The sequence below is a fragment of the Lotus japonicus genome, chromosome 5, assembly GCF_012489685.1.
Source record: "Lotus japonicus ecotype B-129 chromosome 5, LjGifu_v1.2".
NCBI lineage: Eukaryota > Viridiplantae > Streptophyta > Magnoliopsida > Fabales > Fabaceae > Lotus > Lotus japonicus.
The window spans coordinates 7218973-7240834 of NC_080045.1; the positions used below are offsets into that span (position 1 = coordinate 7218973).

The 21862-nt window shown below is 37.9% G+C and overlaps 1 protein-coding gene and 1 pseudogene across 1 annotated transcript; both read right to left on the bottom strand.

Annotated features, from left to right (window-relative positions):
• Positions 1 to 2994: 2994 nt before the first annotated feature.
• Positions 2995 to 10523, bottom strand: LOC130719001 (beta-fructofuranosidase, insoluble isoenzyme CWINV3-like). Its single transcript, XM_057569653.1, has 3 exons — positions 10513 to 10523; positions 10121 to 10211; positions 2995 to 3422 (listed from the first exon to the last, which is right to left on the bottom strand). The coding sequence occupies exons 1-3, from the start codon at positions 10521 to 10523 to the stop codon at positions 3219 to 3221; spliced, it is 306 nt and encodes a 101-aa protein (XP_057425636.1). The 3' UTR covers positions 2995 to 3218.
• A 229-nt stretch (positions 10524 to 10752) lies between these two features.
• Positions 10753 to 13818, bottom strand: LOC130720426 (beta-fructofuranosidase, insoluble isoenzyme CWINV1-like; annotated as a pseudogene).
• Positions 13819 to 21862: the final 8044 nt, after the last annotated feature.

Sequence of the window (21862 nt, forward strand, 5' to 3'; positions counted from 1 at the left end):
GTTTTCTGGAGGCTTCGGCCGGGTGAACTTATATGAGACGTGTGTCTCCGTTTTCTGAGAGGCTTCAGCCGTTTACTGGTTTCTGTCTTATCGCTTTCTAGTGGATATGACAAGGTTATGTTTACAGCACTGCCATATTGATTCATCGCTCGATAGAGCTTGATGTATTTGCGTTTATGATTAAATTGTGCTGACTATATTCGTGCATTTTGATGCCACTTTTGGAGTGTAGAATACACTTACCTTCGTCATGACAAGGACGGGTTTGTTTTGGGAACGTTTGTTAGGTCGGACCAAGGTTCGAACCTTCATTGTTCTAGGGGATCTAGTGTTTTCTCGGGGAGTTGTTTGGGTTTGATGGAAACTTTGAACTTATAGAGTTTTGGACTGAAAATAATCATAATCTGTTTTATGTAAATAAATCCATAATATATTTATTAAGAATATAATGTTTTTAATTAATGACGATGATTCAACGGAAAAGACTTAGGAATGAAAGTGAGTTGGAAAACGGGAATGGGTCGGTGATCCTAGCTTTGGGAACTTTATTTTGAAAGGTGTTGGAAATGAAAAACTGAACTTTGGAATTAACGACATAATGGACTAATTCACGATGGAACATTTTGCCTAATAAGAGAACTATTGTTTTAAGGGAACTCATTTTATGGGAAAGAATTTGAAGACGGGCTTTAGCCAAGGGTCTGGGCGTTAGTAAGGTACCTAGTAGAGTACACTTGGCACAACAGGTAGTGACGGTCAGCCGTGTAGAGTTGTATCGTGCCTGTTGATGTCTGGCGTAGCAAGCAGAATGGTTAAACCCGTGGGGTCACAACCGACTTGACTATAGCCTAGGTTTCTCATTGTAGATGCCTTTGGTCAATGAACCAATTTTACCTGTGAGGACGAATCGTTGTTTAGCTAACCATATTGCACCCATGCATACACGCGATGAAGTGCCAAGTGGAGTACTTCGGTATAGCAGGAAGCAACGATCAGCCGTGTAGAGTTGAATCGGTCCTGACTATACCTGGCACAACAGGAGGTAACGATCATCCATGTAGAGTTGTATCGTGCCTGTTGATGTCCGGTATAGCAAGCAGAAATGGTCGAACCATGTAGAGTTGGATCGTCTTGACTATAGCCAAAGGTGATAAGCGACGCCCGAGCAGAAATGGTTAAACACGAGGCCAGTGTTACGACCGTCTCGAGGTGCCCAGCCTTTAAGTGGCAATACCATTGGTTTGTCCCGTCGCCAAGCAGAGTGACGTTATTCGGGTTTGTATCAGCATATTCTGCATTGGCACACCATGCATCTTATTATGATTACCGTTGTATGACATATCATGCACTCTAACTATAATTGTTGAGACTTGATGATTTGATGTTGATAAACATCGTTATGTGTTTTGATGATTGAATTGTGTAAGAGATTTGATAACATGTCATGTATATACCTTAGGGTAGGCAACGCATAACTTATATGTATATATACAACATATATATACCCCCTTTATCGCATGTTGGTTGTATATCTATTGTATTCTGTAAGTTGACCCTAGCGCCTTGGCTTTGTTTGTATGTTTGTGTTTGGGTGGTCGGCCTGCTTCCAGGCGTCCGTCAGCCGATTCGTGATGACTCGTCACTCGAGGAGGACTAGGAGCGTAATGACTATTACTGAAGCTTTCGACGAGGACCCGGACTTCAGGCCTGATCGAGGAAGGGTCGATGAAAGTAGTGTGGGATATGGGTGGTTAGAGTCTTTGAGTTGGTTGTTAGAGTCATAGCTCTGATTGTCATTCCTTATTTTGGGGCAGGGCAGGTCCCCGACTATTAGCTTTTCGTGTGATTCCCTTCCATGAGGATCACAGGGAGTTTGTCGGACGTAGGAAGTCTTTTGAGGCCGTTTTGGGCCGACTTACTTTCGTTGGAGGACTGTATTCAGAATACTTGCCCTTTTGTTTTAGTTTGTACATAATTGCCCACGGGCACTACCTTTCCGTCACTGGAGGTCACTCGTGACGATGTTTTTAGTTGCAGCGAGGGCTGTGCTTGTATTGTATATTAATCGCTGTTAATCGCGATTGGGTTGAGTCTTTATTTCGACAAGTCTTTTTATTTAAACAAAACGAAAAAAAATACCTGCTTTTCGGCTTTATTTTATTTTGAGTTACTAAAGTGACGCCACCGAAATCGGGGTGTTACAATTCCCTTTCCCCCAAATAATTGTATTCTCACGATCCTCTCCTCCACATATCCATTCAAGAGACATTTTCTATATAAAGGAGTCATAAGAATTTGCACAGGCATGTTCATTGAGTTCTTAAGGCAGAGAAAAACCTGAGACTTACCGAAGACATTTTTGTGAACAATGAATGACACTCATTTAAGTAATTGTTGAGTTATGTAAATATTGTTATGATAACTTTTCCAACCTGGGCTAAGGAGTGTTCATGTATTGGCCCAAAGTTATATTGTTAGGGCTTGACCCAGCCCATCAAGTCTACAAATAACTTAAGAAGAGTTGGACTACTTGAAACAGACCTTGGAGAAGAGGTCGGCTTGGCCTATAACCCATGTTTCGACTTTCTAAATCATCCTTAGATATTTGCATGGAAAGTCCTAGAATAGGACACGTAAGAGGAAGGGATAATGATTACAAAAGACAATCCATCCCCAGCCTCCTACAGGGCAAAGGCAAGGACAGACCATGCTATGACCAGACGATTTGCCGCACCCAGATCCCAGACGAAGAAGGATTGATGATTTTGAGGTTTTCAGTTTGGATTGATGTTGAAGGGAGAGGATGCAAGTTGAAGAAGAAGAAGGAGATAGATGGAGGTTGAAGGAGATAGGTGGAAAAAAATAAAATTTAATGCTTAAGTGGAAAAAATTATTATTTTTTAATAAAAATGTCATCTCAGTCATTTTCATTACCAAATTTGATGGAAATAAGATAGAGGGACTTGATTTTCACAAACTAAATGTCAGGGTCCAAGTTGCTCGTTTTGAAGATCAGGTAGTCAAATTGCACAATCACGATATTTCAAAAACAAAAAATGCAATTAAGCCAAAAAATTAAAACGAGCAAGCTCTTATTCACTTGAATCGCCTAGGGTAGGAATAAGCATTCCATTTTTGCGAAAAAGGAAAAACAAAATTATATAGGACGCAAACACAATGATTTTAAAGTAAATGTTGTTTGAATCTCTAAATCCTTCTTAGGTACTGGCTTCATTTCCCTCATAGCCAATCTCTGCTTGCTTCATGCTCCAAGCATTGAGTTCAGTGATCACCACACTCTGTTCTCCATTGTTGAATACATAAAGATGTGCATCTTTGTCTATAGCCAACGAGGGATAAACTCTACTAGTGATGCAAGCTCTTCCTCCCTCCCCGAAATTCTCAATAATGGAGTGATCAATCTGCATAATAAGAACCTATATTTATCAAACTAGCAAGTGCATGTTGAATCAAGGAGGAGAACATGTGTCATTATGAATAAACATACCATACCATCTTGAATCACACACTGAGGCACGACCTAACACTATAGAAACGACACTCACTTCATGAGTGAGAATGAGAGAGAAAGACCTTAGAGAGAGAGAGAGCGGTAGGGAGTGGGGAGAGGGTGGTGACTGGCACCAGGTGATAAGGAGAAAGCGATGCAATGGAGGTAATGTCACGTCCTTCTTTTTCAATCACTTCCCTGATAACTTCGGGGAACGGGAGATGTGGAGCGCATTTCAGAAATGGAGCACTGGTTGGGGAAGATTATGAGACGTTTTTATTCCTAAAAAAAGGGATAAAGCAGGTCTTAGATTTGGTTTTGTCCGCTTCCTGGACGTGTTGGATCCGATAAAGTTAGAATTCCATCTTGGCAAACTGCTCATTGGGAGCCAGAAAATTCATGTCAATTCTCCAAGGTTCCCAAGGACGATTCATAAGGAGGGGGCTACAGATTCATCGGTTGTGCACCGGACAGCGGTGGTATCGAATGGTGCTAGGCATGCATTGCGGGAAACTGAGATGAGATCGTTTCAAACGAAAATTGGAAGAGACCAGTATAAACAAGCCCTAGTGCATGGACGCAGGAAAACAGGCGACAGAGCGAAACATCAGGCCATACACAATCAAAATTTGCCTTCAAATACAACGAAAGTGCAAAGTGAAGAACTGGAACTAAACATGGAAGGAGAGGTGGAGGAATGGTTAGATAAGAGCATGGTGGGGATTATGAAAAGCATTGATAAATTGCAGCTTGTTCGTGAGTTATTCCTATTAGATGGCCTCAACTCTGTGAGGTTGCGCTACTTGGGGGACAATTTGGTGCTATTATCTGGAGTTGGGAAACAAGATCTTGAGGAAATCCTGCAGGGTGCCGAGGAACTAACTGATGAGTTATTTGAAGTCATCCAACCGTGGACTCCTCTCCAGGTCCCGCGGGCCCGACAAGTCTGGTTGAGATGTGAAGGCATTCCTCTACATTTCTGGAAGAAGGAATGCTTTGAGGTTCTAGTCAAGGAATTTGGTGACCTAGTGGAAATAGATGAAGAAACTTTGTCCTTCTCAAAGATTGATATTGCAAGGGTGAAAATCAGAACTGAACGCTCGGAGTTCATCTCCAACTCGAGAATAGTACGACCGAATAGCTGCCCTTTTCGTATTCGTTTTATGGAGGAAATGGTGCCGTTTGATTTGCATGGGATGAATATGTGCTGTAGATGTAAGAATTGGTCCTCTTCGGAGGGTGATCGAGATTCTTCGATCTGGCCTGATAGCGGGGATGAGGCGGCCCTGGTTGATGGTGACGGCGGAGGGGAGGTGGGAGGCCAAGAGTTTCCTCCACACGAGGAGGTTGCGGTGAACCCTAGTGGTGGAATTAATGCTCCAATGGGTATGTGTGAAATGGGTCCTCCCGAGGAAGGAGAAATAATTGGCAATGATGAGGTTGCGGCGGGTGGTGGGACCCAAGAAGGAGTAAGTGCTAGCATGGATAGTCAATAGACAGCCTTAAGTGAAGGCGAAACGGTGGCAGCAAATTCGTTAGAGGGTGAAATCTTACTGGGCCAGGAGGATTTTGTTGGTGGGCCGGAAGGCCAACTTAACAAAGGGGACTTCTTGGGTTTAGAAACTACAACAATACCCACAACCAGTCTAGTAGAGTTGGATGTATCGTTAGTCGACCCAACTGGCGGTGATCCACTAGTGGGGCCTACCAAACTAAGCACCACATCTGCAATTGCTGGCGTGAAGGTGGTTCTAATTGAGACTCAAACAGAAGGGGTCTTGGCGAAGGCTCCAGACAATGGTAACTCCTTGCCACCACTAGGAGAAGCAGATGGAATGTTGGGATCTAGCTCTCGCCCCCTGGAGAGCACTGGTTCTTGGGTGGTATTCAATGAACAAGGCCAAGCAGCTATGATGAGAAGTGAGCTTGGGGTTTTTGACCCATGTCCATCACCTAGCGTCGGATACTCTGGGGATCCTACCCATTCATGTGAGTCAAGTTCTAGGCGTTTTATCAGCAGATCAGAAAGGAAGAAAACATGTCGAGCTACCTCTGGCCCAATAAGTAACTCTATTTCTGACTCTGGGATTCAAAATTGTAACAATAAGTTTTGGATCAAGAACAAAGAGATCGAAGCTAGACGCATATGGGAATCTGCTAAGGAATTAGGAGTTTCTCATTCTGGGAATGAAGAGGAAATTATCAGAAGACTGGTTAATCTGGATACAAGGGATGCGAATGGCGTAGATTCTGGAAGAGGTCCAGAAACTGAAGGGGAAAAAGTGGGTGCCTTATGAAGGTACTCAGCCTTAATGTTAGGGGGTTGGGAAGCCGGGTCAAGCGGCGAGTGATTAGAGAACTCATCTCTAAAGAGAAGGTGGACTTATTCTGTTGCCAGGAAACCAAGTTGGAATCTTTCGACTATAATTTAGGCTCGCAACTCTGGGTAGATGATGATTTTGAATTCACGGTGTGTCCGTCAGTAAATAGAGGTGGTGGATTGGTAAGCATTTGGAGGAAGGGAATGTTCGAATTACAAAACTATGAGGTTGGGTCAGGTTTTATTGTTATGAAAGGCTTGTGGGGTGTGCAGGGAATCCCGTGTGTGTTTGTGAATGTGTATGGATCATGCGACCCTGTAGAGAAAAGAAGACAGTGGAATGACCTGATAGTGCATCGACGTAACAGTGACGTTACTAATTGGTGTTTGCTGGGGGATTTCAATGCCGTGAGGATGATTGAGGAGAGGAGAGGCATTGCTGCAAATGCATCTCAGAATAGAAGGGATATAGAGGATTTTAATAGTTTCATAGATGAAATGGAGCTTGTGGATATACCCAGGGTTGGTAGAAAATTCACGTGGTTTCGGCCAAACGGTTCTACATCAAGTAGGTTGGATAGGGTGCTGGTCTCAAATGATTGGCTTTCACAGTGGCCAGGGTGTATACAGGAGGTTCTTGACCGCGAAATCTCAGACCATTGCCCGATTATCCTGAGATTGGTAAATCAGAATTGGGGCCCAAGACCTTTCCGAGTACTGAACTGTTGGTTCCAAGATCATCGTTTCAAGGACTTTGTGAAAAACGAATGGAATGCTATTCAGGTAGACGGGAGGGCAGCGTATGTCTTGAAGGAAAAATTGAAGGCATTAAAACTGAAACTGAAGAATTGGAACTGGGAAGTGTTTGGCGATGTGAAGAAAAAAAGGAATGAGCTTGTGCTGAAGCTGAATGTAATAGATAAGAAAGCTGAGGAAGGTGATTTAAACTCAGAGGATATTCGATTGAAAAGGGAATTGAAGAGTGAATATTGGAGAGTTGCGAATATGCAAGAATCGCTACTCTGTCAAAAGTCCAGATTGCGTTGGATTAGGGAAGGGATGCCAATACATGATTTTTCCATGCTACTGTAAACTGGAGGAAAAAATGCAACTCAATAGTGGGGCTGAATCTTGAAGGAGGATGGCAGGAAAACCCAGATGTTGTTAAAAGTGGTATTAAAGATTTTTTTGAATAAAAGTATCTAGTGGAGGAGTGGCAGGCTCCACTATTGGATGGAGTGCATTTTCAGGCTCTCTCAGCAGGGGATAATGAGGTGTTGACATCAAGTTTTGATATGGCAGAAATTAAGGAGGCGGTATGGGCCTGCGAAGGCGATAAAAGTCCGGGGCCCGGCGGTTTTAATTTTACCTTCATCAAGTCTTTTTGGGATTTATTTGAATCTGATTTTAAGAGGCTCCTCGATGAATTTCATATGAATGGTGCTTGGCCAAGGGGTTCTAACTCTTCTTTTATTACGCTGGTTCCTAAAGTTGGCTCTCCCCAACCTCTTAATGAATTTCATATGAATTTAAAGTTGTTTCTAAAATTCTTGTTAACAGGTTGAAATTGGTGATGCCACGACTAATTGATGAGGCTCAATTTGCTTTTGTTGGCGGGATGGGTATGCTTGATAGTGTACTAATAGCAAATGAGGTGGTCCACGAGGCGAAAAGCAAAAAGAGACCTGCTGTAATCTTTAAAGTCGACTACGAGAAAGCATATGACTCCGTCAAATGGAGTTTCTTGTTGTATATGCTTCGGCGGATGGGTTTTACGGAGAAATGGATTTGTTGGATCAGAAGCTGCCTGGTTTCATCTTCTATATCTGTACTTGTGAATGGCAGCCCGACTGAGGAGTTCCCCATGAAGAAGGGTCTCCGTCAAGGCGACCCGCTGGCACCGCTCTTGTTTTTGGTGGTAGCTGAAGGCCTAAATGGACTTATGAAACAAGCTGTTAATCAAGAGAAGTTTATTCCTTTCAAGGTGGGGAGATCCCCTTCTGTTTGTATCTCTATGCTGCCGTTTGCCGACGATACCCTCTTCATTGGAGAGGCTTGTGTTCGGAACATTATGTTTTTGAAAGGACTGTTACACTGTTTTGAGTTAATCTCAGGCCTCAAGGTAAATTTTACAAAAAGCAAGCTTGCGGGTGTGGCGGTGGAGGATGATTGTATCAGAAGGTATGCTACTATACTGAACTGCAAGTCTATGTCTACTCCTTTCACCTACTTGGGGCTCCCTGTAGGTGGTAACCCTCGTAGGGTAGACTTCTGGACCCCTGTATTAGAAAAAATACGCCTTCGTCTTTCGAAATGGAGGAGAAAGTGCCTTTCTTTCGGTGGCAGGCTCTGCCTCATCAAGAGCGTTCTCTCAGCCCTTCCACTGTACTTTATTTCATTGTTTAGAATGCCGGCTGGAGTTGTGTCTAAATGCAGGAAGCTTATGAAGGATTTCCTCTGGGGCGGTGTGGAGGGAGATAAAAAAATCGCATGGGTCAGCTGGGAAATGGTTTGCAGGCCGAAGGAGGAGGGGGGTTTGGGCGTAAGGGACCTGGGGAAATTTAATAAAGCTTTACTCGGTAAATGGAGGTGGGCTCTTATGACAGATAGTGGCAAGCTTTGGTGTAAAGTAATTCGAGCGAAGTACAGGAATAGGGTCCCTAACAATTCTTCTAGCTGGTGGAAAGATCTGAATTGTCTATGCTTTGGAGATGGTGAAGGTTCTTGGTTCGAAGAAGGGATTCGTCGGAGGATTGGAGAGGGTGATAAGGTCCTGTTTTGGGATGATAGTTGGTTGGGGGAGCTTCCACTTCGCCAAGAATATTTGTCTTTATTTTTGCTGTCTACCCAAATGTCTAACACTGTTAAAGAGATGGGTGTGTGGCTCGATGGAGCTTGGTCCTGGCAGTTTGTTTGGCAAAGGGACCTTGGGGCATCTGAAATTCTGCAATTAGAGGACTTAAAGCGGAAGCTAAGCTCTTTTTCCCCTGTGGTGAGTAGAGCAGATTCTTGGTTCTGGTCCAGAGAACAACTAGGTGGATACTCGGTGAAATCTGCTTATGAACTTCTCCAAGGACCGGTCCTTATGGCTAGTGACAGAGTTTTCAGCTTCCTATGGTCTCTAAAAATCCCATCAAACGTGGCAGCGTTAGCTTGGAAGGTGCTGTTGGATAGAATCCAATCTAAGGTTAATTTGAGACGGAGAGGGGTCAGTTTTGATGAGGAAACAATTAGATGCTCTCTATGTTTGGAAGATGAGGAAAACACCCCACACTTATTCTTCTTGTGCCCTGTTGTGTGGAAGGTGTGGTCTGGAGTTTTTCAGTGGTGGGGAGTTCGCTGTGCAGTGCCTATGGATAGCCAAGTTCATTTTCTTCAGTTTTTGGCAGAATGTGGTAGCTTGCACCGGAGAAGGAGGGCATGGATTGTGTGGGTAGCGGTGGTTTGGTGCATTTGGAACAATAGGAACTCGGTTTTGTTTAGAAATGGAGCTTTTGAGGCCTCCACTGTTATTGATTCTATCCAATACAAATCCTGGAGCTGGATAAAGGCAAAGGAACATAATTTTAGTTTCTCTCTCTTTGAATGGATTACAAATCCTCTTGCTTGTTTGGATTGCTTGTAAGTTAAGCTAATTTTGTGTTGAAAGGCGGGGTCTGGCTGGATAGTGGCGGCATACAGGTTACTAGGCCTTATATGGTTCTGTACTTGATTTTTCTTCCACTAGTCGTGTGTTGGAAGCAATCTGCTACGGTGCTAGCTCTAGTTTTATAGTGGTGGTCTTGATCAAGGTGTCTTGCTGGGAAATAGCATGGCAGTAGTGTTTTAATTGGTGCTCCTACCATTCTTCTATCTATGTTGTGCCTAAAGTACCACGACTACTGCTGTTTGGTCTTTAAAGATGTTCTACTGGTTTTTGGAGTACCGCTTGGTTTAGGCTATGTTGGTGAGAGTGTGGTGCTAGGTGGCAGCGTTCAACTTCTGGTGTTTACTGGGTGGGTCTTGTATTTTCCACTTGGAGGTATCGTTTTGGCTTCATAAAATGTGTACTCTTTTTCCTCTTTCAGGTTTTTCCCATGGGGTTTTCCTGGAGAGGTTTTAATGAGGCACCTTTTATTTAGCAAGTGCTTCCAAGGGGCGGGGGTTTTTAAGTCTCTCTTAGTTTCGATTTTTATTTTACATGTTATGTTGTCTGTTTTTCTCTTCCTCTTGTATTGGGTTGAAGTACCCCTTGTACTTCATTCAATATATTCTTTTGGCTTATCAAAAAAAAAAATGAATAAACATACCAAGCTTCTGAGTGAAATTGTTTTAACACTGGGATCAATGTCAAAGATAGTTCCATATGTGGTTTTATCAAGGTCTTGCCGGAATGACGATCTGCAAAGTGTACAATATAAAACAAAAGCTTAAGTGTGAAAAACAATGTTATTAAACAATCAGACCAGCCAATGACTCGATCTGATCACTGGGTCAATGGTTAGTGAAGATAGATGGATAGCTTTATGTCATATTTTAACAAGCCTCCTGAACCAAAAGCCCATTGGTCTTAATTTGTTGGGCAACTATATATGGTTCGAGCTTCATCATTAGATTTCACAAAAAAAAGCTTCATCCTGAATCCTGATGCACAGTTCCTTAATAAAATAAGAGAGTAATAAGGACTAAACTCGTCAGATACTCTAATATCATTTATTGATCAACTATAAAAAAAATTAAATTGGTTGTGTAAAAAAAGTATGATTTTATATTTATATTAATAGTGTGTTTGATTTTTTATGGAGAAATTTCAGAATCAATCTTGTAGAGTAAAATTAATTATGGATGAAATATTGGATGTTTGAGGGTTATTTTGGAGAATTGATTTCAGACCTTAATCAGTTCTAGTAAAATCCAGAGAGAACACCTTCTGCGTGCCACATAGTCAATTGTGAAATTTTATGATGAAATTTCACAACATTATACACACCTAATAAAAGACTAATCTTTGAATAGAAAAAGAGAAATATACATGGTCTAAGATTAAGTTGAGAGAATGCAAGAAGAAACCTGCTCTGGACTCTGGTCACTGCACATCAGGCATACATATCTGTTAGGAGCTCTATAAATTCTGAAAAACACTGCAGTTTGCTCTGTGAGATCCTCTGAAGCTAAAGCTAACAAACCAAATGGTCCTATTATGCCACTTCTTGATGCATATTCTTGGCTACAGAGTAGTTGGGGATCAACTTCACTAGCATCCAACCACTCTGCACTTTCTAGTTCAGGTAGCTCAAACAACACTTCTACATCAGCCTATAATGTGCAAATACAAAAAATTACTTAACATTAGTATTGTACATGACCAGAAAATTTATCAGTGAAAATTTGGAAAAAAAATGTAGCACTAATTAACTTACCTGTGATGCAGTAATGCCTGAGACTTCAAGAGTTGTTCCACTAACGAGTTCCTTTCCTGTTATTCTGATTTGCTTGTCACGTAGTTTTTCTACCTCTTCAATTGGCCATTGTACTAATTGCTTCCCACTTTGGTCAAGCCAAACTTGCCTTGGAATAGACTACATTGCCAAACAATGACTATCATTCATCAAAACTCAAAATGGTACACTTCCACATTGACCTCATGATATAAAATTATATATGAATGTAGCCTTGAAAATTGAAAGCAATTAATAGCATGTTTAGACCAACTTCTATTTTCTCTAAATGGATTCCGAAACATAGAAGCTTTTCATAGAAGTTTCTTCTCATAATTGATTCCAACTTCATAATTAGTGTGTTTGATTCGAATTTTGAAGGCATTAGAATCAATTTTCATTGACCATATCACTTTTAGGTGGTTATAGAGATGTTTGACAATCCACTAAGAGAATTGATTTTAGTCCCGAATTCAATTCTGCAAAGAAGTTGGAGATAGTAACTTCTGGGGTGGACGTAATCAATTATCGGATTTTTTTACTGAATTTCACAAACCCTATAGCAATTGACTTTTTCAGTTTTTCTATAAGCGTATCTAAACATACTTCACTTTACTTTAAATTCACTTGAAACTTACTTTTACCATAATAAACTTTAACAAAATCAATTCTATCCAAAATTAATTACGGTACTACTGATCCAAACCAAATCAGTTGAAGAATTTCACAACATGCACTAAATAAATAATATAAAAGATTTAGCATGGAACTAAATATACCTGTAGACCAGCCCATCCTTTCTCAATATCATCTGTGGAGCTGTCAGACTCATTCACCCATCCCCACAATATTCTCCTGTTCTTGGGATAGTCAAAAAATGACTTGGAAGCATAAAACTTACCATAGTCAAACCTCAAGTCCAAACTAGTTCCTGTAAATTTAACATCTGGTTTGAATTTCTCCTGATCAGAGGCATATTTACCAAGAAAGTAGTAGTCATGAAATTTGCTTAGATAGCTTATCTTCAACACATGCTTGACACTAAGATTTTGCACAGATGTATCCACCCCATTTGTGGGTACCCACTAGGGTGGACCATTTTATTTTTGGTCCACCGGTGCACCAGGGATATATTAGACTTTACACCAAGGGCACTTCAGACTTTATCTCTTTTCTCCCTCTTCCTCCCACTTCCCTCTCCCTACTTTCACAGTCCTTCCTCATCACCTTTATTGTTTTCAATTTCAATTGTCTAACATGAACACAACAAACAAAATCAGAAGGGTGTATGGAAGATGGATTTGTGCGTTAAAACTGTATTGATTCAATTGAAACGTGGAGGAGCTTTGATTTTTTGGATTCAATTGGACACAACACACACTACTACTTAAATATTTATCGTTCTTTGAATTGTGATGTTGGTCTCTTGGAAATTCAATCCATGAACGCTTCTCCCTCTTCCATACACCCTTCTCTCGCCCAAACATAGAAAACTCAGAAAATGAGACCCAAAAAATCAAAAGCTAGCATAACACAGATCTATCAACTTCTTCTCTTAAAAAACCAAAATCAAAAGTGCACACATATCAAAAATCAAAAGCTCACACAGATCTATCTTCCATCTTCTCTTCTGATTATTTTTCTTCTTTCATCTTCTTCTCTTTGCTAGCACAGATCAAAAGCTAACACAACACAGATCTACCACCCTCTTTTCTCTTATTCATGTTTCTAAGTTTCTGAGTTTCAGCTTTCTTGGTGATGCATTGTCTTTATTTTTTGTGGGTTTCAACTAAAAAAAATCAATATTTCTTCTCTCTTGTTGTTTCTGGGTTTTTGGGTTTCATTTTTCTTGCTAATGTCTTGTCTTTGTTTTTCAACTAAAAAAGATTCAATTTTTCTTCTTTGGTTTATGATTCTGGGTTTTGTAATAGGAAGTGTTGCAAAGAGGGGATGGGGGTGAGGAAGGAAAAGGATGCTGGAGAGGGAAACGTCGGCGTTGGCGAGGTTGATGGTAGTGATGTGGCCAGCGATGGAGCAAGACGCCGGAGCTGGGAGAAGAAGAGCTTGTAAGAGGAGGGCAGAGGGAATATGAACGCAGGTTATGCAGCTCTTCCCACCAGGATAAGTGCCAACAACAATTAACTCAACCAATTGATTTTCTTTGTAAGGGATATCAAATTATATTTTTACCCTTTAATCATCCAACCAATCATATCCATCCAATTAAAGAATATTCTTATATTCCAAGATCCAACGGTGATTAATGATGGTCCACCGGTGGACCAAAAAATAAGTTGTCCACCCTAGTGGGCACCCTAAAAACATATTGAAAATGCTTGGTTGGGAAAATAGTACCGTTCATCCAATTTTGCTGGGGCTGAAAGTGATATGAAGTTCGGTATGGTTGTTTCTCAGGAATCTTGTACTCGATATGATCCATGCTCTCTGTTGATGCTTCAACTCCACTTTCTCTGTGTAGCAGAAAAGAAAATATCACAAGAATTAGTGGTGCTGCAAATATCTTCATGATGTGAAGCAAAGCATGAACAAGGAAAGGTCAACAAGAGCAAGATGACCTGTAGTTTTTGTTTGATTAAGACTCATAAATATCAAAGGATATTGCAGAAAATGATTTATATATTCACTATGGATCTGTAACTTAGTATAATGAGCACCAGATATGCACAATGATTCGAGGAGCCACCTTCAAAACCAATTATTACATATTAAATAAACCCCAGCTTTGGGTATACTCCAACTCGAAGTTTTCTAACTAAAATTATTAAAGGAAATTTATAGTCTCGGTCTCCGCGGAAACATTTTTCGTTTAGCTGATTCATCCAACAAGCACTTAAAAATGAAGTTCAACAATAACGTGTTTAGTGTATTATTTATTTTAATTTTTTCTCCATCATCTTTTTTTGTTTTTTTTTTTTACATGTGAAAAATAACAACAGCAAAAAAAAAAAACAACTAAGTGAAGACATCCCTACACAACAACTCGATTACTTTAGGAAGGAAGCCTCCAAACCCGGAACAGAGATCCCTCCCTTGTAGCATCACAGGCCAACGCAAACACATCAACAACCATTTTCGCTCCCTAGAAATAGATGATAGTGTCACCTTCTAATTCAAATTAAGCATGGCTCTCGCTCACGAAAAATAGATTTTCATTCCCAAAATGTATGAACAGTCACATTGCTAGTAAGCACATGCACAACGTAAATGTAATATGAGAAGCAAAATACCTCCTTATCCCCAAGTCCCGAACAAGTTATAACCTTTTTTCTATCGCAAGGATTTCTGTAAGAAAAGCACTGCCATGCCCATTGCTACCAGAAACCTCAGAGACCCAATTGCTTTTTTTTTTTGATTCAATTTTAACTATTTATCCATTCTTTAATTAAATTTTTTATCACCATATTTTCTTTATCTTTGGATTCTTAGTTACTTTATTTTGGGTGCATTTGGAAAATTATCTTAACTAGTTTATTTTCTATGATCTTTATTGATAATGTTAAATTTTTAATTCGTATCTTAGCTCTTTTTAATAGATACTAAATAAAATTCAAAACAATTACTAATTAAGAATAATTTTTAATATATATACATTAAATATTTTGTTTTTATATGTTTAATAATATACTTTTTTTTTGAAAGTAATAATATATTTCTTCTTAAAAAAACAATTAAATTTTTTATTTTATTATCTAAATATTAACTTTTTAATCTATAAAAAAACATACTTTTGAAACAATGATTATAAAAGTATATTTCGATCATTTTAGAATTATATTCTAGGACTGCATTGTACAGAAAGCACATATATATACTAGTATTTCATCAATCTATCATGTGGGTTTAAAAAAAAAATCAATATCTCATGGGATATAGATGATTTAAATAATGGAGTGTTTAGTGATCATAATCTCGAAGTCTTTAACTAAAATTATTAAAGGAAATTTAAATTCCAAGTCTACTCGGAAACATTTTTCTTTTAGCTGATTCCTCCAACATGCGTGCTTTTTGTTGATGGGGTCTTGTGACTCTTGGATTTGTATGCTCACAGGGAGGATGAATGTTGTGATTTGTTTTCATAGGCAAAATATAGAGATTGTTGTACTTTTTTCCCATTAGGTTTTTATCTCAATGAATTTTTCATAATAAGATTTTAATGAGACACTATCTCTATGCTTTAGCCTTTCATGGGGTGTGAAATGATAATTTATTTTGTATGACTTTGTCCTACCATGGGTGGCCTTGTGCCTTTTAATTCAATTATTTGCTTCCCCAAAAAAAATTGTGTATGACTTTGTCCTACTTAATGAGGGGTTGTCCTCATATACATCTCCCATTTCAATAAAATTATATTTGCTTTCGGAAAAAAAAAAAACAAGACATGCCTACACAAGATCTCAATCACCCTAGAAGAATGATGCCTCCAAATCCGGAACAAAGACCCCCCCTAGTAGCGTCACGGGCTAGCACATCAACAAGACAACAACCATATTTTTTTATACTCATTCTCCTTGTATTGGGTTGAAGTACTCCTTGTACTTCATTTCAATATATTCCTTACTTATTTCACTCTCTAGAAACAAATGATAGTGTCACTTACTAATTCCAATGAAGCATGGCTCACACACGGAGAATAGAGCCGCATTCTCATACTATATGAACAACCACATTGCTGGTAAGCAAGGTCGATGTTGATTTTTTTTTTTGAAAAGCCAAAATAAATAAATAAATTAATAGCACAAGGGTGCTATATCCAAAATACACAGTAAACTTACGGGGAAAGAGGAACAGAATCACCAGTAGCCTAAGAGAAAGGGCTGGACCGAAACAAACCACACCAAAAAAAGAAAACAAAGCTATACCAACAAAAAAGAGATGCTAGTGGCCAACAACAGACCACACGCCTGCATAAACAACCCAGCGAAGGTGTGCACGACTATGTTGATGAAGAGGGTCAGTTTCCCCACAACATTTTCATACATCATATTAATAATATGTTATAGTAATAGTGTACCAGGTCTATACTAATTTATTTTGTACTAATATTATAGGTGCCTCTTATTTAGGGTTTGGATGATGAAGACGAGGGTTGTGGTTGTGGGTTTTGATCAGGTGGAAAGGAGATGGGGTGATAGAGACATGAGGGTTTTGTTTTTGTGAGAGATGGAGTGAATGAGAGGATGAAGATGAAGAGCGTGAGGGAGAAGAAAAAATCCGAACCCAAAAATACCCGAAACATAAAATTACAAAAAAACCCTCATACATATATATATTTATAAACTTTGTTCTTAGTGTTTGATGATTAATTGTACTTTTGTATGTTTGAGAAAATAAACTCTAAACTATTGTTATCTCACTTTAATGATGGATGAGGATGATGAGTAGTATTTGTTTTTTTTTTCTATGAATTTCACTTTTTTTTATATGAAAGTAAGTTCTGGATTGAGTTGCTATATAACTAATGAGTTTGGGTTTGGGTTTGGGTTTCGGGTAAATCCGAAACCCAATGGATTTGGGCATGAATTTCATTTTATCGCCCATAAGGTTTGTGTTTGGGTTTGGGTTTGGGTTCTGGGATTTAGGTTTGGGTTTGGTAATTGTAAAACCCGTGCTCGATCCTACCCGTTGCCATCTCTACAGGTGAGAGGTGAAATTTGAAAATAAAGATTTTTTTTTAAATTAATAATTAATTATTTCCTATTTTAATTTTTAATAAATGATTTTTTATTTTTTATTTTTAATTATTAATTATAGAAATTGAAATAAAAAAAACCCACATAAGCCAAAAACGTTAGTTTTTTTTATGAAAATAGTAAGAACTAAGAAGGGACCAAAAGTGTTAACAAATGTTAACATCGGAGAGAAAAAATGTGATTTTTAAAGTTTAGGGACCCCAATGACACATATTGTTTTCGTGAGGGACCAAAAGTGCGATTAAGTCAAAAAAAAGAAAGAGCCAGGGGTGTTCATCGGATCGGATCAATCCAATGAAACCGACGAACCGAACCGAACCAAAATAATTGGATTGGTTTTTTTTGTTATTCGGTTAAAAACCGATCCAAACTGATAAAAACCAATGAAGATTGGTTCGGTTCACGGTTTGTAAAATTAAAAACCAATGAACCGATGAACCGAACCGAAGATATATATTTATTTATAAAATATTTAAATATATATATATATATGTGTGTGTATTTATTAAAGAAATGTTTTGAAGAAATATTGTTAATTAGACTTTTTATGTTTGTTAGATATATTATGTTTTTGTTTTCTATTATTAATTTGTAATGGTACTAATATTAAACAGTAAACACTACTTTAAGCATTTCTACATTGTTAAGTACTTAAGTTGTTGCTTTTTAAAAAAAAGAAGTACTTAAGTTGTTGATTATGAATTATGAATTATGAATTTATGATTAAGCTATAATTGAGTTATTAATTTGCCATTTTTATGCATTGTTAAGTTGTGAATCATATGTGTTTGCTATATATTTAAAGTTGTGCAATTGATATTTACTAAAAAAACAGTTGTGAAATGTAACACCCCACCTTTCGTTATTAGGTTATTTATTATTTTATCTTAATTATTATTATGCTATATGGTAATTTGATGAATTATGTGATTATAATTTAAATCTCATGTGATATAGAATAAGATTTAGATAAATAAGTTTGTTAGGTTTTTGTGTGAGTAATTGAGAGTGGGGCCCATTAGTATGACTATTTAAGGGATATGAGTGAATTAGAAAGAGATAAATCAGAATTTGAGAATTGGAGAAGTTAGCAGAGGAGAAGAAAAGAAGCGTGAAAGAGAGAAGGGGAGAAAAGAGAAGAAAAAACCTAGAATTTGATCTTCAAGAGGTAAGGGTTTGAATTTATCTTGTATAATTGTAGAATAACAGAGGTTGAGTTTAACATGAAGGAACCCTCATCTTTTTTGAAAATTCAGAACTGAGAGACTGTGTTGAGTGTTAACATGTGGTGAGAAAAATTGATTTTGAGCGAAATTGAGGTTCCGGGGAAAATTGGGTTCTGTTATGTTTTGCCCGCAGATACCCTAACAGTCTGTGTTGTAGAGAGCATAACTCTCTCTACAGAATTCCAAATTGAGTGAAACCAATTTTGTATGAAAGCTAACTCATAGGGCTATGTTGGGTAATATTTTCATAATTTTTCGATTGCTGGTTCAATACCAGAATCATTTGCAAGTTTATTCTGTTTCTGCCCGCAGACACCCTAGCAGCCTGTGTTATAGAGAGCATAACTCTCTCTACAGAATTCCGAATTGAGTGAAACCAATTTTGTATGAAAGCTAACTCATAGGGATATATTGAGTAATATTATCATAATTTTTAGATTGCTGGTTCAATACCAGAATTATCTGCAAGTTCACTCTGTTTCTGCTCGCAGAAACCCTAACAGCCTGTGCTGTAGAGACCATAACTCTCTCTACAGAATTCCAAATTGGGTGAAACCAATTTTATATGAAAGCTAACGTATAAGGCTATGTTTGGTAAAATTTTCATAATTTTTGGACTGCTCATTTAGTACCAGGATTATATGCAAGTTTGCTATGTTTCTGCTTATTTCTGAGATTGATTCTGAAACTGATTCTAGTAATTGATATGAGACATTTGATGATTTTGTGTTGCTATTTTGTCAGTGGAATAGTGAATGATTTGATAATTGTATTGAAGTGTTATTTTGTGCAATTTTGGTGTGATTTCCGTTATGGAATTTGGTGAGAAAATATGTTATATATTTGGGGCTGGAGTGGTCTCAAAATTGCATGTTTTAATTTATGAGTTTTTGCACGAAATACACTTCATTTAGTCAAGAGGCAACGTGTCGGTTTTCATCGGAAAACTGAGGTTTGTCCCAGAACTGGCGTGGTTCTGGAAGTCTGGAGTGGACTTCATTGGTGGTTAACTGTCTGGAGTGGACGCGGTGATACCGCTAAGGTTAACAATTGGTACCACATGCATACATTAGAGTCTCACACACTAAGTTTCACGTTTTCAGTGGTTTTATGTGTTTGGTGATTTGTTGGTGAATTGTTTTGCTGTTGTGGTAAAGTCGAATTATTATTCTTCTTTAAGCTTATAATTTTTCGAAACATTAATAAGAATTGTGAAACTGTCCTGAGAGAAAATATTATAATCACTCAGATTTTAAAGTAAAGGTGAAGAGTTTATAAAGCAGGATCTGAATTGTTTACTTGCTCTTTGTTGTGTTATATTTTATACAATGTAAGTTCTTACCCTTCTGTTGGAATGATGTTCTATGCGACATCGCTCAGGTACAGGAGGTAGAGATGTGGCTCATGAGGAGTAGCTTCGGAGAGTCTTAGCTTATGCTATTATTATTATTATTATAAAATAAGTGTCTTGCTCTGTAATGTAACACTGGTTAGATATTTTACGTTACTTTTACATTTATGTTGAGAGGATTTTATAATCTCTTCTTATGGAAGTTGTTGAATAATTTTCTAAATGATGGCGATGTCGTACTGTTGACAGCCGAAGTGCTTATGAAATTCAGTTCTGAGTATGATGAATTTTATTGGAATATCATGGAAGATAAACCTATTTAAATAAGTGATTTTATGCATCTTAGGATATCTGACTGGTTTAGAAATTTCATTGGCAGGAATAATTCATTCTTTGAAAAGCATATGAACTTATAAATTTTCAAACACAATCAGTGTTAATTTTAATGAGTTTTCGTGAAGAAGTGTAATACTCCCTTGATATGTTTTTAAACTCTGATAAACGTTTTTAAATAAAACAATGGGAAAAAGGGGGTGTTACATGAAACCAATGAACCGAACCGATCCAAACCGTTCATCATCGGATCGGATCGGTTCGGTTTTGAAATTTTTTTTGCTAACAATTAATCGAAACCGAACCAATAAATTTTGATTGGATCGGTTTTTGGTTTCACCTAAAACCGGTCCAAACCGAACCGCGAACAACCCTAGAAAGAGGGATAAAAACGATTTGTTTAACAACCATAGGCAGGAAATAGAATTTAACACCCTCATATATCACGAATGAGATCTGACATCAATTATATCAGAAACACAACAAACTTTCATCCCAAAAGCGGTTTGAGCTCCAACAAAATAGAAAAAACAGAGGGATAAACACTCGTAGAATATGAGTGAAACACCTGTATTCACATAATTTTTTTTAAGTCAATAGCTTCCTCAAATAAGTTATTATTTTATAAGTTTTTTTTTAGGCAATAGAATAAATGTAATGAATAGAGCTTCAACCCAGTATAAAAGGAAGAAAATATAATATAATTATAAGATAATAGCAGTACAAAGATTGTATAGACAGTTACTCCCTCCGTTCCTGATCTTTTGTTGTTTTAACTTTTGACCTAAATTCCAAAACTTTTGTTGTTTTACACACTCAATGCATTTTTTAATACTACATCTCTCACATACCACATCTTATCTTCACCAATCAAAATTATAGCAAGTTTCTTAACCAATAACTATTATAAGTCTCTCTCTTCACTTTTTTTCAACATTAAATAGGGGTGTTTATGTCAACAAATACATCATTGCACTCTTAAACAATATGCATAACCTTAAACAACAAAAGATGAGGAACGGAAGAAGTAACTGATTAACCCAACTATTTAACTACACCCTACACGGTCAAAAAGAAAATTGGTCCATGGTACACCAGTTAGTTTTTTTTTTTTTTTGAAATTCAACAACAAATATATTAAGTGCCAATCGGCAAAGAGTTTGTTACATCTGTGTCAATCAACGGAACAACTGCTAATGGAACCTCTTCAACCCATACCAAATTGGCATAAGCGTCAGCGTTCCTAGCCAGAAAATCTGCAACGGTATTACCCGTGCGTCGAACAAAAGAAATAACAACAGAATCAAAAGCTGAAACTAAAATACGACAATCGCTAATAATGGTACACCAGTTAGTAATAACCGATTGTAACAACTTTGTCGTGTAAGAAACACATTACTTAATTGTAATTTTTGTGCCTCAACTATTGCGATTGTTACTCCCTAACGTTTCTTTGACATTGCATTTCGATCATTTCGTCACCAAGGATGTGATGTGGCTTATGATGCATGGTCAAAGCACTACAAAAACAGTGATTAGCATGGTATAAATGAAGGCTTTATCGGCATTTCAACTGCCCCTGAAAATAATAGTGTTGGTTCCTTAGCGGCTACTGAATGTGGCTTGCAAATACTCCCTCCGTTCCTTATTAACTGTCTATTTTGAAGAAAAAAATTTGTTCCTATATGTCTGTTCACTTAGAGTTTTAAGAGAGCATTAATTGATGTTTTTTCAAGAAATACCCTTATAGAAACAATAAATGAAGAAAAATAAAATACATTTTAAATAGTGATGATATAGGGAAACAAATAATATTTTTATGAAAATCAACATAATTAATTGCTTTCCTTAATTTGTGTGAACCTTCTCTTCCTGGATAGATAAATAGGAACGGAGGAAGTAGATAGCAGTGGTTATATCTCAACCGCCAGTATAATCACCGCTAATTTTACTCATGGAAATGACTGTGAGTGTGTTATTGACAATTTTTGAA

Coding starts and splice junctions, on each gene's coding strand:
- LOC130719001 (XM_057569653.1), bottom strand. Junction 3,423..10,120: donor CAATTTCACTCAGAAGCTTG/GTATGTTTATTC, acceptor CTTATTATGCAG/ATTGATCACTCCATTATTGA.